At 46.6% G+C, this 18,842-nt stretch overlaps 1 protein-coding gene across 5 annotated transcripts in view; it reads left to right on the top strand.

The window, feature by feature from the left end:
• Nucleotides 1–18,842, top strand: part of LOC120912727 (phospholipid-transporting ATPase IK-like) — a 273,043-nt gene that overhangs the window by 124,707 nt on the left and 129,494 nt on the right. For all 5 annotated transcript variants that reach the window (XM_040322637.1, XM_040322634.1, XM_040322636.1 and 2 more), the window contains exons 16-18: nucleotides 4,966–5,154; nucleotides 5,233–5,345; nucleotides 8,741–8,905. In XM_040322637.1, coding sequence (XP_040178571.1) covers nucleotides 4,966–5,154; nucleotides 5,233–5,345; nucleotides 8,741–8,905 — 467 coding nt within the window. The remainder of the gene's footprint in view (nucleotides 1–4,965; nucleotides 5,155–5,232; nucleotides 5,346–8,740; nucleotides 8,906–18,842) is intronic.

The raw sequence follows: 18,842 nt of genomic DNA, 5'->3' as shown, positions 1-18,842 counted from the left end.
CAAGAGGTTAGTTCAAGGATAAAGCACATACAGGAACTGATGACAAACCAGCAACCAGCAAAGGGGAAGGGGCTGGCTTAAATAGGCCGCACTGGCCACTGATTGGTCCACAGAAGTATGGGTTCAGGACCAGGTTCCAACGGACAGCACACAGAATAGCACTGAGCAGTGGCTCAGAGACAAAAGAGCTGGACCTGCAATGGAGAGATCCTGGGTTCGATTCCACCCAGGACCAACTGGGGAAAGAGACCGTGGAAGGTCTGCACCCTGACACCTTGTTTCAACAGACTGGGCCAGCAAATCATTGTAAGCTTCTCCTGTTTTGAAAGGAAATTGATCTTTGACACTATGACCCACATGCTTTGGCCTATCCCAGTGCCATCAGCATGCAGGGTGCTGTCAGGACCTGGGCTTGAGCCTGGGACCTCTTCTGTGTCTGGTGCTGATGCTTCCCACTGAGCTATCTGGGATGCTGGACAGCTCCCTGCCTGATCCATTGGACAACTCTGCCTTGTGTCTTGATTGCTGTTGAATCTTGAACTCCTTGCTTCTCTCATGAACTTCCTATAAAAGCCTTGTCTCTGCCAGAAGTGACTGCCTATATACCTGTCCCTCAATTGCTATAGCTACTGGTCTTCAAGCCCGACGCCTGATCGTGACAGAAGAACCTGGCCTAAAACATGGAGGCCGCTGTAGCAAATTGCTGTGGCTCCTTTCCGGCAGCAAATTGCGGAGCTGCAGGAGTTTGGTATCACCTGGTACTGGTGCAGCCAGTCCAATCACAGCATTTAAATGCAAGATAGTCCTAAAATGTGTCAGAAAACACAACTACAGTGGGGTTTGAAAGTTTGGGCACCCCAGGTAAAATGTTTTATTAATGTGCATAACGAAGCCAAGGAAAGATGGAAAAATCTCAAAGTCATCAAATTACAGATTAGACATTCTTATATGTCAAAAAAAGTTAGATTTTATTTCCATCATTTACACTTTCAAAATTACAGAAAACAAAAAAATGGCGTCTGCAAAAGTTTGGGCACCCTGCAGAGTTAATATCTTGTACCGCCCCCTTTGGCAAGTATCACAGCTTGTAAACACTTTTTGTAGCCAGCCAAGAGTCTTTCAATTCTTGTTTGCGGTATCCTCGCCCATTCTTCCTTACAAAAGTCTTCCAGTTCTTTGAGATTTCTGGGCTGTCTGTCACGCACTGCTCTTTTAAGGTCTATCCATAGATTTTCAATTATTTTGAGGTCAGGAGATTGTGAAGGCCATGGCAAAACCTTCAGTTTACGCCTCTTGATGTAATCCCCCGTGGATTTTGAGGTGTGTTTAGGATCATTATCCATTTGTAGAAGCCATCCTCTCTTTTAACTTCAGCTTTTTCACAGATGGCATCAAGTTACCATCCAAAATGTACTGAAATTTTATTGAATCAATTTTTCCTTCTACTCGTGAAATGTTCCCTGTGCCACTGGCTGCAATACAACCCCAAAGCATGATTGATCCACCCCCATGCTTAACAGTTGGACAGAGGTTCTTTTCATTAAATTCTGTGCCCTTTCTTCTCCAAACGTACCTTTGCGCATTCCGGCCAAAAAGTTATATTTTAACCTCATCGGTCCACAGAACTTGTTTTCAAAATGCATCAGGATTGTCTATATGTTCATTTGCAAAGTTCCAACGCTGATTTTTGTGGTGAGGACGTAGAAGAGGTTTTCTTCTGATGACTCTTCCATGAAGACCATATTTGTACAAGTATCTCTTTATAGTGGAATAGTGTACCACAACTTCATTGTCTGCCAGATCTTTCTGGAGGGATCGTACAGTCAAACGTGGGTTTTGAATTGCTTTTCTCACAATCCTGCGAGCTGTTCTGTCTGATATTTTTCTTGGTCTTCCAGATCTTGCTTTAACTTCCACTGTTCCTGATGACTGACATTTCTTAATTACATTCCGAACAGAGGATATTGACATCTAAAAACGCTTTGCTATCTTCTTATAGCCTTCTCCAGCTTTGTGAGTGTCAACTATTTTCAATTTCAGTTTTCTAGACAACTGCTCAGAAGAACCCATGGTGCTGATTGTTGGGGCAAGGTCAGATGAGTCTGGGCATTCAAAACCTTTGAGATTGACATCACCTGGTCTTCCCAGACGATGATTGAGAACAATCCATGACACTGGCAGGTCTCGGCTTCGCAAAGGGGGCAGTGCATGCTATAAATTCTGCAGGGTGCCCAAACTTTTGCAGACGCCATTTTTTCTGTAATTTTGAAAGTGTAAATGATGGAAATAAAATCTAACTTTTTTTGACATATTATAATATTCTTATAAGAATGTCTAATCTGTAATTTGATGCCTTTTGGAGATTTTTCCATCTTTCCTTGGCTTAGTTATGCACATTAATACAAATTTTTACCTGGGGTGCTCAAACTTTCGATCCCCACTGTACATTGTCTAAGTAGAACAGGAAACTATCTATGTTCTTGTCTCCAAGGTCAGTTCTACTGTTCTCTGGAACGTGTTAGGTGCATTGTTCAGCCCAAAGGGACTGACACAACCCCATGGGAGTTAGTCTTTGACTGGTCTTTCTTGGCAGTGAGAATCTTCCGATATCCACTGGACAGTCTCCCAAAAGCATGTGGGAAAATGTGTTATGGTCTGATGAGGCCAAGGTTGAACTTTTTTGACAGAATTCCAAAAGATATATTTGGCTCAAAAACAACACTGCACATCACCAAAGGGACACCATACCCACTGTGAAGCATGGTGGTGGCATCATCATGCATTGGGGCTGTTTTTCTTCAGCTGGAACAGGGGCCTTAGTCAAGGTAGAGAGTAGGGTTGTCCCGATACCACTTTTTTAGGACTGAGTACGAGTACCGATACTTTTTTTCAAGTAGTCGCCGATACCGAATACCGATACTTTTTTTAAAATGTGTCCCCAAATGCAGCGATGTCCCCCCACAGATGCAGCCATGTATCCCCCCATCCAGCCATTGTCTCCCCCCCATGCAGCCATTGTCACCCCCCATGCAGCCAGCGTCACCCCCCATGCAGCCAGCGTCGCCCCCCATGCAGCCAGCGTCACCCCCCATGCAGCCAGCGTCACCCCCCATGCAGCCAGCGTCACCCCCCATGCAGCCAGCGTCACCCCCCATGCAGCCAGCGTCACCCCCCATCCAGCCAGCGTCTCCCCCCATGCAGCAATGTATCCCCCCATCCAGCCATTGTCACCCCCCATGCAGCCAGCGTCACCCCCCATGCAGCCAGCGTCACCCCCCATGCAGCCAGCGTCACCCCCCATGCAGCCAGCGTCACCCCCCATGCAGCCAGCGTCACCCCCCATCCAGCCAGCGTCACCCCCCATCCAGCAATGTATCCCCCCATCCAGCCATTGTCACCCCCCATCCAGCAATGTATTCCCCCATGCAGCCATTGTCACCCTCCATGCAGCCATTGTCACCCCCCATGCAGCCAGCGTCACCCCCCATGCAGCCAGCGTCACCCCCCATGCAGCCAGCGTCACCCCCCATGCAGCCAGCGTCACCCCCCATGCAGCCAGCGTCACCCCCCATACAGCCAGCGTCACCCCCCATCCAGCCAGCGTCCCCCCATGCAGCCAGCATCACCCCCCATCCAGCCAGCGTCCCCCCCCATCCAGCGTCTCCCCCCATCCAGCGTCTCCCCCCATCCAGCCATGTCACGCTTACCTGCATCCCCGCTGCCGCCGACTCTGTAATACGGGCGGGAACATTACTTTGAACTTTGAATCTCTGTTATGATTGGCGCCGCGCTGCGTATAGACACTCCCCCTCGCTTGGGATTGGACAGTTCACCCGAGCGAGGGGGAGTGTCTATGCGTGGTGCGAATCATTACAGCTATTCAAAGCTGTAATGTTCCCGCCCGTATTACACAGTCGGCGGCAGCGGGGATGCGGCGAATGGCGGCGGATTACGGCGTTTCGTGGCGGCGGGCGTCGTTCGGCGGCGGTCGGCGGCGGTCGGCGGCAAGTATTCTATTTATGTATCGGGGCGGGGTATCGGCGTCTGAGTACCGCCGAAAAAACTCGGAATCGGTCCCGATACCGATACTAGTATCGGTATCGGGACAACCCTAGTAGAGAGAATTATAAACCGTTCCAAATGCCAGTCAATATTGGCACCAAACTTTCAGGCTTCTGCTAGAATACTGAACATGAAGAGGAACTTCATCTTTCACCAAATCAACAAAGGAATGGCTTCACCAGAAGAATATTAATGTTTTGGAATGGCCCAACCAGAACCCAGACCAGAATCCCATTGAAAATCTGTGGGGTGATCTGAGGAGGGCAGTGCACAGGAGATGCCCTCACAATCTGACAGATTTGGAGTGTTTTTGCAAAGAAGATCAAGATGTGCCTTACTGATAGACCCAAAACGAGTGCTTTAATAAAATCAAAAGGTGCTTAAAAAAGTATTCGTTTAAGGGTGTGCACACTTATGCAACCATATTATTAATTTATTTTTATTTTTACTTCCCTCCACCTAAAAGATTTCAGTTTGTTTTTCAGTTGAGTTGTACAGTTTTATAGGTCACATTAAAGGTGGAAAATGTTCTAAAATGATTAATCACAGAAACCTGACATTTTAACAGGGGTGTGTCGACTCTTTATAGTCACTATCTCAGGGGTAGTATGCCGAAAAATATTTTCAAAGTCAATAGAGTGCAATACTGGTTCAATATTCCTTTCATTTGTGAGAACATTTACTTAAACATACTTGTATAAGTAGATCCAAATGTAGATAACAGCCAAGGCTACCTTCACCAATTTTTTCACCTTCACACCTCAGATCAGCCCTAATCCTGCACCTTTAGATCTTATGTAAGCCCCAATTTCTGCACCATCACACATCAGATCAGCCCCAATTCCTTTAACTTCACTAGCAACTGATAAACTCTGGATTTATTTGTTTTCTTGTGCATTACAGATGATTTGCTTTATAAGGCAGCAAGTCCTGATGAAGAAGCCTTAGTCACAGCGGCAAGGAACTTTGGCTATGTTTTTATGTCCCGGACACAAGACACTATCACTACAAATGAGCTTGGGGTAGAAAAAATATACCACATCTTGGCTCTTCTTGACTTTAATAGTGCCCGCAAGAGGATGTCTATATTGGGTGAGCATGCAACATTTTTGATTCAATATTTTTTTTTACACCTAACTTTTGATTGATGTATGTTTTATACTACAACAGTTAAAGATCCAGAAGGAACGATTAAACTTTACACCAAGGGAGCAGATGATGTTATTCTAAAGCATCTTCATCCTCATTGTGAGAACCAGGACATAACTGAAAAAGCTTTAGAGGTAAGTACTAAAAGGTTGGATATTTAAATTGAAAATCTAATCAGCAACGCTCCGACTGGTGTGGGAGTGACAGTACAAGGAGCAAATCGGGCTTTGCTGCATACATTTGTGCAAACAGGGAACACGCAGACAGGATAAAGGACAGAGTGGGGTTGATTTGCTAAAACTGGAGAGTGCAGAATCTGGTGCAGCTCTGTGTAGAAACCAAATCAGTTTCCAGTTTTTTTTTTTTGTCAAAGCTTAATTGAACAAGCTGAAGTTAGAATCTGATTGGCTATCATGCGCAGGTGCATCAACTTTTTCAATCTCAAGTTTTAGAAAAGCAGCGGAACACCCTTTAAAAGTCTATGGGAGAAATGCTAATTTTAAAGGTTAATATGCAAGTTATATAAAGTGTTTGGGGACCTGGTTCCTGCCCCAGGAAACATGTATCAATGAAAAAAAAGTTTTAAAACGGCAGTTTTTTTCGGAAACAGTGAATTTAATAATGCCTAAAGTGAAACAATAAAAGTAAAATATTCCTTTAAATTTCCTACCTGTGGGTGTCTATATTATGCCTGTCAAATAGCGCATGTTTCCCGTGTTTATAACAGTCTCTGCACAAAATGACATTTCTAAAGGAATAAAGGTAATTTAAAACTACTCTCGGCTATAATGAATTGTCAGGTCCCGGCACTACAGATCAAAGTCATTGAATATCATTGAAAAAAAAATGCGTGGGGGTCCCCCTAAATTCCATTACCAGGCCCTTCAGGTCTGGTATAGATTTTAAGGGGAACCCCACGCCATAATAAAAAAAATGGCCTGGGGTTCCCCCCAAAAATCCATACCAGACCCTTGTCGGAGCGCGCAACCTGGCAGGCCGCAGGAAAATAGGGGGGACAAGAGAGCGCCCCCCTCCTGAACCATACCAGGCCACATGCCTGCAACATGGGGAGGATGTCCCCATGTTGATGGGGACAAGGGTCCTCAAACACTTGCATATTAACTTTTAAAATTAGCACTTTTGATTTTTCATGTCCGTGTCCCATAGACTTTTATGCTGCTAATTTTTTACCTGTTCGCATGTTCTTCTGCGAACCGAACCGGGGGTGTTCGGCTCATCCCCTATTTGGCAGTCCATGGATTGAGAGGTTACACTAATAAATTCCCCTCTAACAGAAAAGGGTGCGGCTTTCCTTGTTATGAAGCCTGACTGTGGTGTATGTATTACAAAAGTAGCTGGATAGAATTACAAATTTGTTGGTAAATAAGACAGCTCACATGTGTAATTAGCTGTTTATCTAAATTGACATGCAAAGACTATGGGTTTGATTTACTAAAGACAAATAGACTGTGCACTTTGTAAAGTGCAGTTGCACTCTGCAAGAGCAGTTGCTCCAGAGCTTAAGGGGTTGTAAACCCTGAAGGATTTTCACCTTAATGCATAATATGTATTAAGGTGAAAAACCTCCTGTGATGCAGCAACCCCCCAGAGCCCCCTTTTCCTTACCCGAACCCGGTCCTTGCAGCGATGGGAAACGAGCACATCAGCTCCAGCCGGTGTCTCAGGTCATGATTGTATAGATTGATAGCAGCGCAGCCATAGGCTGAAAAATAGGCCCGGTCCTTAAAGGGGAGGTTCACCCTGCGCACCGGAGCCGAATAGAGCCGAGCCGACCCGAGCTTCCTTCGGGAAGTCGTGACGCGCTGTGTGCGCCGTCGTTTAGCATGTCAATCAATTGGCATGTCAATAGGAACGCCCACTCCTGCGGGATTCCCTACCCGGAAGCCGCAGTGAATTCTAAGGCTAAACGATATCTACGGCAAAAAAAAAGAAAAGGTCAATGTAATTTTATATGCAGAACTGGGCTGGATGTAGTGTTAGAAATTTTTTATAGGGTGAACCTCCCCTTTAAAGCGGATGTCCCCTGAAAAAAAATATTAAAAGCCAGCAGCTACAAATACTGCAGCTGCTGACTTTTAATATCAGCACACTTACCAGTCCTGGAGTCCAGCGCCGTCCGCAGCAGAGGACGAGCGATTGCTCGTCGCTCTGCTGCCCCCACTGCCATCCTCGGTGAGGGAACCAGAAAGTGAAGCGCTCCGGCGCCGAGTGTTTCCCAGAATACAACAGGGAGGGGGGGGGGGTGGCGGGATCTGACGTCCTGCCCGCAGTCTACCCACAGACTGTGTGGCCGGAAGTGGGTGCAAATACCTGTCTTTAGACAGGTATCTGCACCCCCTCCCCCCTGAAAGGTGTCAAATGTGACACCGGAGGGGGGGAGGGTTCTGACGAGCGGGAGTGGAGGTGGAGGGTGGAGCTCCGCTTTAAGTGGTTGGTAAATGAGCAGAAGCTCTGCTAACTTCCATCATTCAATCATGTGCAAGCAAAAATTCTATTTTATTTTTATTTTCCTTGAGTGAAACTTTCCTCATTTACTAAGTCCTGGAGCAACTGCACTTACAGAAAGAAACTGCACTTTTCAGTCTATTTGCATTTAGTAGATCAACCCCTATATCCTTACTTTGATTTTTAAAGCTACAGTTTTTTACCTTTTCTTATAAACTTACAGTAATCTAGTCCTATTGAAACATATTATTAAAACATATTTGCACTGGCAAGAAAAATAGGCTTTAACACTGAACTTCTGCATATACTGTATACTGTACATCCATGACAGCCTGAAGTTGTGCACTGAGAGTGAGCTCACTGCATGCTCCTAGCACATTGACTGCGCTGTTACTGACAGTTCTCAGTCACAGCTTCTAATTGTGAGCCAGTGGGACAGGCTCCCAATCAAGTTAACCCTTTAATTCCAAATCTCAGTGGCCCTTTGAGTGGGCTTCAATGCTAAGAAGTGGAATGAACTCTCAGCTATCATGTGACTGCTGTGATTGGCTCTCACAAAAGTCACATGACCAGGAGCCTGTCCCACTGGCTGCTGATCATGAGACTGCTGTAAGAGCCACTTACACGGTAGAGATGTCGCACCACCCTCTAAGCATTTAAGCCCATTTAAAGGGCCACAGAGTTGGCAATAAGATGTTAACAATACCAAGCGCCCCAGATAAAAATATTTTCACTTAATACTTTACATATGACTGTGGCCACTCCTGTGTGACACTTGCAGATTACAGGGTTGATTTATTAAAGGAGTAGAGTATATTGACATTGCAAAGAAAGATTGGATAGTGGGTGACAAACCTGGAACTGTTCACTGATTGTTGTGAAATTTGTGAAGTTAAACAGCGTTACAATTGCTTTGCTTATTGATCATAGTTTCTATTTTTAGCTCTCTATTGTGTTTCTGCTTTCAGGAAGATTGGTGTGTCATTTTTTAATCAGGTGGTAGATGTTGTCTCCTTTTGACTAAAGATTTTCAGTGTGCTGCATATCTCTTTTGATCATCTAGATGTTCGGTGAAGAGACTCTGAGAACTTTATGTCTGGGGTTCAAAGAGGTTGATGCTTCTGAGTATGCAGAATGGAGTACAAAATACCACCAGGCCAGTGTTGCCTTGCAGAATCGATCACAGTATATGGAACTGGTCTATGATGAAATGGAGTGTAACTTGCAGGTATGAAAATAGTTTGTTTATAATAATGGTACTTGAATAAAAAAAAATAAAAAAAAAATGACCTTTTAGGGCATAAGTTAAAGCTGACATACGGAAATCCTGTGAGAGCAGAAATATGGGAGCTGACATTCTTTCTAAGAATACTAGCTTCCTGGCTTTTGATCTGCATTACTTCTTGAATTACTGACTCAGAATAAGCATCTAGATTAGAAAGTCACAAAGTCAGAAAATCTAAAATAATTTAAGTGATTTGATCAGTCAGCCAGGTAACTAGCATACTTAGAAGGGGAAATCAACAATGGCGGATTTCCTCAGCACAGGTGTCCTTTAACAGAAGAGTCAGGTTATCTGACAATTACATTTACATTGTTTCAGTTTATTAGTATCGGTAATAAGTAGGGCTTTTTTTCAGGGGGAACTCAGAACTCAGTTCCACCACCTCTGGCTCAGACACTTTGGTGGCGGCTCACCATAATCACTTGTAAACACAGAAGTCTGGTGACAGCTCTGCATCCTGGTATTTAACCCCCCTGACGGTATTCCCGAGTCTGGCTCGGGGTAAGATTTTTATACCAAAATCGGTATCCCTGAGTCTGTCTCTGGCTGCAGCGTGGCGAGTCCGAGTCTAAGTTACTTACCTTGTCCCTGGATCCAGTGATGCCGCCACGCTGTGTGAGCGAGCGGGACCTTGCTCGATTCACACAGTGTCCTGTGCCGCCGATCTCCGTTCCCTGTGACGTTACGACGCACGGAGGCGGAGAACGGCGCCAAATTCAAAAAGGTAAACAAACACATTACATACAGTATACTGTAATCTTATAGATAACAGTACTATATGTAAAAAAATACACACACCCCTTGTCCCTAGTGGTCTGCCCAGTGCCCTACATGTTCTTTTATATAATAAAAACTGTTCTTTCTGCCTGCAAACTGTAGATTGTCCAAAAGTGTCCCTTTATGTCAAAAATGGTTTTAGAGCAGCTAGAAAACAGCGATAATAAATTATAATCACTTGCAGAATTGTGCAATAGCAATTTGTGGGGAAGATCGTCATAAAAAAATTTAAGTGAGTTATTCCTAAGAATTACAGGCCTACAGTATAAAACGCCAAATTTCCTTGCAAATAATGGTACCGCTTTCAGCATCTTTTTTCTAAAAATAATCATACTGCCAGGGAGGTTAATGCCCCTTTTAGACCCTCCTACTGTTTTCGTGAAGTTTGACTAACCACACCCACTATTTGATGGGATTTGGAGGGTGTGTGTAGGGGGGGGGGGGGTTTAGTGGGTTGGTTAAGTTCCAGCACCTATTGGTGGAGATAAAAAGCTCTGGTAATTCGTAACACTGTCACTTGAGGAAGAGGAACAAACATGTGGAGCGGGCAGTGCATCTTGGCAAAAAGTGGGCTTTGCAACATTTTTCTGAATATTGGATATAGCTTTACGAGGCATTGTTAAAAAGAATCTGAACATACTTATAGTGTACATGCACACTTTTGCTACAGTCCTTGCATCCTCAAAGCCTATCATCATTACTATGAGTATATATCATAACATATCATTAATATGAGTGAGTCTCACAAACACTTATAAACCAAAAAATTAAAAATAAAAATAAAACAGAATACAGAAAGAGTTATAAGTTTTCTGAGCAGAGCAACATCATTAAAACAGATGGACACACATAACAACCAGCAACTGGTTGAACAGTTTAACAACAACTCACATGACTGAGCTGCTAATACCAAGTGGTAAACTCTTTTTCAGAGGGACAGAATTGGCAGAAGAGGTGGAGTGGTATGCATGTATGTGAAAAGTGATCTAATAGTAAATATGAGCGACAATATCATAACGAAAACTGTGATTGTGCAGCATCATTATGGCTATAGCACCCTAAGAGTACAGCAAATAGTAAATTACTTGTGGGAGTATGTTATAAGCCTACTAACATAAAAAATGTGGAAGAATCTTAGCTTTTTTCGCAGAATAAAATGGCTTGGAAGTTATTATTATGGATGATTTTAATTATCCTGATATTGATTGTGCAAATGGAACTGCACAGTCAACAAAGGTTTGTCATTTCTTTTTTTTTTTATTATTCTTTTTATTATAAGAATATAAAGTGGAATACAAAACAAAGCCTATTGGGCATAACCAGGCTTAGGTTTAAACACCCACATTAAAAGAAAAAACAACCAAAAGCAAGGTGGTTGGAAATCAAGGCTTAAGGGAACTGGAATCGATGTAACTGGAGTGTGCAAAGTAAAGAAGTCAGGTTGTACTTTCCCTGTGTAGCACTACCCCCGGAGGAGCTGCTGGTTTGTTTTGGGTGGCACATTTACCTCGTGGCTCTCCGAATTCCTAGGGGTGTATGGTGCATATGGCAGAAGTAAAGGAATGTCTGCAACAGGTGTCTTTTGCTGTGCTCTTTATTACCCAGCCCGGTAAAAACAATAAAACTTGTGGTGAAGAAGGTAGAGTTGAAGGAAGAAGGAGAATAGCAAATTCAGGTGTAGCAATAGGGAAACAGTCCTGCTCCCACGTGTAACACTTCTTGCGCCACTTCTGCTTGAGTGGGAATAGCATACCTGGACAGGCCTCTCTCACTGACCTGGCAGCCAGAGTATCGCTTGAACCTTTGAGGAAAAGTCTCTGCCACAGACTCTCCTGGATATGAATTCAGTGAGAAACCTCTGCCACAGGCCCTCCTGATTGTGATTGCGGAGATAAACCTCTTTGGTGAAGTCACGCCTGGATCTTCTTCAAGTTGCCTTTAGGTACCGACTGACAGGTGACCAGCCTCTCAGTGTCCGGATACCCGATCTCCGGTGGATTGTCGAGACCCTATTGGATCGCCAGCCTCTCATTGGCTCTCCTCAGATGGACTCCCCACCGAACAGCTATACCGCTTGGGATCTTCAGGATTGGGAACCCAGTCGACCACTGGGCTCCCGGCCACTACTTAAATGTTCCGGACCAGCCTTGTCCCAGAACCAGGAACTCTGCGTGGCACGTGCGCCCCAGCCCGGTAGGCCATAACGATGGGGTGCCGTGGTGCAGACACCCTAAAGGTGGATGCCGCACTTGAAGAAGGACCCAGAACTAATGGCGTCTGCCCCACAAATACCCTCCCCCAGCATGCACAGCGAGTCTCAAACCTCTTGATTGGCTGCTGGGAAAAAGCACCCAAACCTTGACTCCACTGCTGCCATCTACTGCACTGGGGTGAAAAGAACACCCCAGCACAACTGAATGAGCCCACAGCACAGGCAAGCTGAGACAGAGACCCAATTTGAACAGTTCAACCAGATCAGAGTTTATCTATACTCTAATCTCCCTCTAAATGTAAGCACTGGTACTTTGAAGTGTCCAGGTGCTTCACCTGTATACAGATCCACATCTAAGAAGTAAACAGACGCAAAACAGAGCATTCCAATTAGGGTTGCTGAGGATCCGACAGTATCTCTGGACTCTGTCCAAATATCCCATACTTTGGAGAATTTTTTGGGACACCCCCTAGATTCATATGTAAATTTATACAATAGACAATTGACAATATTCTTCCAGTAATCTAAGGTAGGGGGCTGGGAAGATTTTAATTTAAGGAGTATAAATATTAAGGAGAGAAATGCAAACATCAATTGATAGTGGTATCACAATTGTGGTGACTGTGCAAATACATCGGGAAACCGATGTCCAGAATAATTTTATGCCCGGACACTCCCAAAACACATGCAGGAATGTGGCATGGTCAGCCGTACATCGCCAGCATTGTGAGGAGTACATTTTCTGTAGTCATTGAGGTGTGAGATAAACTCTATGAATAATCTTAAATTGGATTAATCTATCTCTGGCTGATACCAAGCTTTGCATAGGGTAGTCCCAAACAATCTCCCAGTCTTCGGAAACTTCCTCCCACCATCGCAACAATAGCTTGTCTAGTCTAACATGAACGGAGGGTTGAAGAGACTTAGGCCCCGTACACACGTCCGAGGAACTCGACGTGCCAAACACATCGAGTTCCTCGTCGAGTTCAGTGTGGAAGCCGCCGAGGAGCTCGGCGGGCCGACTTTCCTCATTGAACAACGAGGAAATAGAGAACATGTTCTCTTTTCGGCCCGACGAGTTCCTCGTCGGCTTCCTCGCTGAAAAGTGTACACACGACCGAGTTTCTCGGCAGAATCCAGCTCCGACCGAGTTTCTGGCTGAATTCTGCCGAGAAACTCGGTCGTGTGTATGGGGCCTGATATGTTGAAGAGAGTGGTTTACCCAGATCATCCTTCTAATAGCAGATTGACCACTGGGGGGTTGCTTTCTCATCCTGACTGGACGTCATATGACCTCCTGTCAAGATGCACTGATTGCGTGGCACATTTTGTTACCGGCCATGTCCACGGAACACAGTTGATGACCGATCAAAGTACAGGTTTGCTGCCAGTACCATGTGACCACCGTGACAAATTACAGCAGGTCACATGACAGTTGAACACAACTTCCTTTCATTCCATACAATGTTTACAATTGTGTTGCTAGCTGTGATTGGTCAATTTGAACACATGGTACAGACAGGGCCAATCACAGCCCATCTGTACCATGTGATTAGCTGTGACCAATCACAGCTAATCACAACAAAAAAGACTGAATGATTTAGGTTTATTCAGTAAAATGCTTGCTTATAGAAATGTAAAACATTGCTATAAGCAAACATAATGTGAAAAATGTGATCACTTCCCAAGAGCAGTGCAATGTTACTATTGTAACATTATAGTGCTCTGGTCACAGCGTGTTAAAAAAAAGAAAAAAATATATAATGGGAAAAAAAAAAAAATTATCATTAACATTTATTTATTTTTGGACTGTCACCAGTTTGGACTGATCGTGTGCACAGGGCCTAACTGAAGAAAACAGACTGAAGTTCAGTTTCATCAGTCCAAACCTACCGTGTGTATGGCCCATCAGACTTTTGTCCTTCAGACCAAAGTTTTAAAACTTGCTTTAAAAATGGACTGATGACCGATCGGTCAAAACCGATGGTTAGTACGCAAAAGCATCTGTTCAAAACCCGCGCATGCTCCGAATCAAGTCGACGCATGCTTGGAAGCATTGAACTTCGTTTTTTTTTAGCACGTTGTTGTGTTTTACGTCACCACGTTGGACTCGATCAGATTTTGAACTGATGGTGTGTAGGCACATCAGACCGTCAGTCCATCAGACCATCAGACTTCAGCCTTCAGTCCATTTTCATCAGTTTGGACTGATCGTGTGTACAGGGCCTTAGTGTCCCTAAACACGGCCACACCAGTTATATTATGATGCTGTACTGCACTGGTGACAGTATGTAAAAAACAAAGGCCCAGATTCTCGTATATCGGCGCATCCTTATGCGGGCGTAGCGCATCCAAGATGCGCTACGCCTTCCTAACTTAGAGAGGTAAGCTCCGTAATCCCGAAGCACCGGCGTTCAATTTTGCGCCAGCGTAGTGCAAATTCGTGGGCGTATGTGGGCGTAAGTGAAAGTAGGAAGGAAGTGGGCGTGATACATTTAAATGAACCGTGACCTTATGCAAATGATGGTCTGAACGGACGGCGCATGGGCCGTCACGTGACCGGGTGTCCCCCGCCCCTATGCGCATGCGCACAACGCGATTGGCGAGTTGCTCCAAACAAGTGCATAAATACGCCCAGACATGCGCCCATCGTGTGCAAAAGTACACCTGTTAGTTTACTGTTGGTGGTGAGCTTACTTTTGCAGTGCTTTGCCATGTCTGCTGAGCGTACAAGGAGAAGGAAAAATAATTTCTCTCATGATGAGAGGGCCATCATTCTCGCAGGCATGGAGAGGCACTATGACCGCCTCCATGGGTCCAGGAGTAAAACTACAAGCAAGAGGCGAAGGGATGAGATCCTGCAGAGGATAACGGATCAAGTGAATGCTGTGGGCAATGAGGCGAGGAGGCCCCATCATATAGGCAAAAAAATAAATGATCTTAGGAGGAGGGTCAAGGACAAGATGGCCCTCATGGCGGGGCATGCCAGGGGCACTGGTGGGGGACCTGCCTCAAGGATCCGTCTGACACCAGATGAGGAGGTAGTTTCCCGGTGCCTTACCAGGGTGCAAGTTGAGGGAATGCCGGGCTATGATTCTGTTCATCCGCCCTTGAGGACAGGTAAGTGTTTATTTCAACTATCTGGTGTGTAGCATGTGTGTGGGGGGAGGTAGGGAATATGTGACAAGTTTGTGGGTCCACCAACATGTGAATGTTTTGTGTCATCCACAGGTGTCCAGGATGAAGCTGGCCCGTCTCGTGCCCCTGCCCGTCCCACACCATCCCCTGATGCTGATGCCCCTGCCCGTCCCACACCATCCCCTGATGCTGATGCCCCTGCCCGTCCCACACCATCCCCTGATGCTGATGTCCCTGCCCGTCCCACACCATCTTCATCTGATGAAGATGCCCCTGACCCCCAGGGAAGGCAAGCGGCATTGGTGGAGGAGAGTGGTGGCCACGCCTCCATTGAGGAGGTTCTGCAGGATGCGGAGCATTTGGGGGAGGAGGTGTCACTGTCCCTTTTCATGGAGGATTTGGGAAGCTTGGCTGGTCCATCCCGGACCTCAAGCCCACGATCCTCCATATCCTCGGACTCCATCTCCAACCCAGCCACTCCCTCTGTCTCCATCCCCAACCCACCCCCTCCATCTAATCCCTCCCCCTATGCCAGGCCTGAAGCCTCTCGTGGACCAAGGAGGTCAACGCCGAGAACCTGGGGGGTACCCGAGTTGCTGTCTGTGACCCTGACCACTGCGCAGGAAGACCAGACCCGCCTTATGGGTGCGATGGGCCAGGACTTCACTCGAGTGGCTGACAGCCTTGGGGAGAGGGGACATGTCACCGATGTGATTCAGGACATTGCAGGCAACACCACTGCAATTATCACATGTTTGCGGGATCTCAAAACCACCACAGCAAGCCTGGTGAAAGAGGTGCAGACCCTAAATGAGTCCGTCCAGGGGCACACAGCTGCCATTGTTGGTGTTCAAACCGAGACCAATAACCTCCTGAGAAGGATAGCGGTGTCATTAGAGGGCAGGCCTCCAGCCCCGGTGGATGCTCCTCTGCCTGATGCAACCCCCCCCCCTCAACCAGGCAGTTGAGGAGCCGGGGCCGGGGCCGTGGCCGAAGGCAGGCCAATTAGTTATTTTTTCGTGATGATTATTGCTCGGGTAAAGAGTTTTTTTATTTATTTTTCTAAGTATTGCTCTGGTAAAGAGTATTTTAAGTTATTGTTGACAAATGCACACGGTGAGGCGTGCAGAATAGTGTGACTGGTGTGAGAATGGGGGGGGGGGTTGACACTCCTGCCAGCAAAGGGGTGTCACCCTCTGCCGTGTGAAAGGTGTATGAATGTACAGTAACATAATTGGAGCCTTGGCGCGGCGTTGCTGCTCCCTAAAACAATGTGGTTTGATTGGGTCTAATCCAATTCGATGTGCATGTGGGGGGTGTGTGCTAGGGACCACAGTGGTGTGCACGCGTGCATTCACATTGTGCCATTTTTCATGTGTGTGTTTAACGTTCAAAGAGGCATCTCCTGATTGCTGATCCCTCAGCAGACGGGGTACCCTCAGGCAGGGGGGGATTGTCGGGTTGGGGGCTCAGGTCATCACGTAGTTCAATCTCCAGGCCCTTTCTCACTGCGAAGTTGCGCAGAATGCAACATGCCCCGATGATCTGGCACACAAAGTCTGGGGAATACAACAGGGTCCCCCCAGACTTATCCAGGCATCTGAAACGGGACTTCATTTGGCCAAAGGTTCGTTCCACCACTGCACGGGTACTTATGTGTGCAGCATTGTAGTTTTCCTCTCCTGGGGTTTGTGGGTTCCGGAATGGGGTCATTAGATGAGGTCCAAGTGCATATGCCGAGTCACCTGGAAGGGAAAAGACAGGAGGATGTTAGTCATGCATGTGTCCCTCGTAATGTCTGCGTCATGGGGGGGACAGTCATACCTGACACCCATGTCACTCACCAACCAGCCAGCTGTCCCCATACACGTTCTGGTCAAACTCCATTGGGATGTCGCTTTGGCGGTAGATGAAGCTGTCATGAAGGAAGTGCCATATGAGGCCATGGGCATCCACGATCACCTGGACATTGATAGAATGCCAGTGCTTCCGATTGTGGAATAGGTGCTCTGTGTCACGGGGGGGCTGTAGTGCCACATGGGTGCAATCAATGGCCCCGATGGTGCGTGGGAATCCTGCAATTCTGACAAAATCTGCCCTTGCCTTATTCCGCTGGACCTCCTGGGTGGGTCTGACGATTTGGTTGGACATGTGTCTCAGGATTGCGGGGACAACCTGGTGCACACATCTGCTCATGCTGGTTTGTGACATCCCAGCCACACCTCCACTTGTGCGCTGAAAAGATCCAGTGGCCAGGAAGTGGAGTGTTGCCAGGACCTTGATCAGTGGCTGCACTGCATGTGAGCGGTGTGTTGGGCTGGTAAGGTCATCCTGCAGGATTGTGGTTATTTCCTGGATGGCTTGAGTATTAAATCTGAAGAGGCGATACACCTCTGCTTCCCCGATGGCCAAGACGTCTAATGGCGTTCGGTAAAAACGCTGCCGTGCCCTCCTCCTTCTTCTTCTCATTCTAAGCGCCTGGGCGCACACTAGTTGTGCTATGACCATGCCTGCCCCTGGCATGTTGGCATACAGAAGTCTTGTCCTGCAAGTGTGGTTGCTCAACTCGTCCGTAAGGGTGCTGCTAAAGCTGCTCTCCAGCTGACCTGCACACATCTGGTGCAAAGTTGCCCCTGCTTTTATGAGGGGCAAGTTTACACCGGACGAACAGCTTACGCGCACCGCTCGTAGCCTGCGTCGGGCGGTCGTACGTTCGGGAATCTCCGTATATCCCTCATTTGCATATTTGATTATGAAATCAATGGGAGCGCTGGGCGTTCTCGGCGTAAATGTGCGCCTACGCTACGCCGGCGCACAAACGTTGCGCCGATCGAAACAAGACTAATTTCTGGCATACCTGGTTCTGTGGGTACGGCGCACCGATACGACGGCGCATCTGTTCAATTGCGCCGCGCATATCAAGGTGCCCCGGCGTAACGCCTTTGAGAATCTGGGCCAAAGTGCATTTTGTTTTTAATTTCTTCATTTTCCAAAAATTACAACATCAGAAATCCTGCTGTGCCTCCTACTAAATAGCTTGGACTGTCTACTTTACATAAAGGGGTGATTTGGAGCACATTTGTACTGTCCTGGCATTTTAGGGCCTCAAGATATGAGATAGCCCATCAGTACATCAGGATTGATCAATTTTCAGATATATACCATAGTTTGAGGACTGTGATAAAAATGTAGTTTCGGTACAGTGTTGCATGACTGCACATTTGTCAAAGTGCGACAGCACTGAAAGCTGAAAATTGACCTGGGTAGGAAGGGGGTATTTTTGTGCCCAAACTCAAAAAAAGCCCCATGGTATAAACTCACTGTCAATCACGTTACTTAGTGATGCATGTCAATCTCCCACCCAGCAGAAGGAAATAAATCACTAAACAACACACACATTCAATCTCAGTGCTTCACTAGTGCCGAATGACATCTTCCAGTCTCCACCACTAAAGTAAGCAAAGGGGCAGGATCATTTCCATATTTGGTCATTTACATCAGGGGTCTCCAAAGTACGGCCCGCGGGCCACATCCGGCCCGCCAGGCCATTTATTACGGCCCGCAGCTGGAGTCCTTAGTCCTCCTGTCAGTTGTGGAACCTGCGCTGCATATTCACCCCGGCAATATGCAGCGCAGGTCCCGCAATCTCTCCCGGCGTCTCTCTGTCTTGGCTGCTGGGACCCCGGCATCCTAGCAGCCAATGAGGTGCTTTAATGCAGACCTGTTGCCACCTCCCGGGTCCCGCCTCCTGCC

Source organism: Rana temporaria, chromosome 1 (assembly GCF_905171775.1).
Source record: "Rana temporaria chromosome 1, aRanTem1.1, whole genome shotgun sequence".
NCBI lineage: Eukaryota > Metazoa > Chordata > Amphibia > Anura > Ranidae > Rana > Rana temporaria.
The sequence above is the reverse complement of the archived record's forward strand: the minus strand, read 5'-3'. Positions and strand labels throughout refer to the sequence as shown.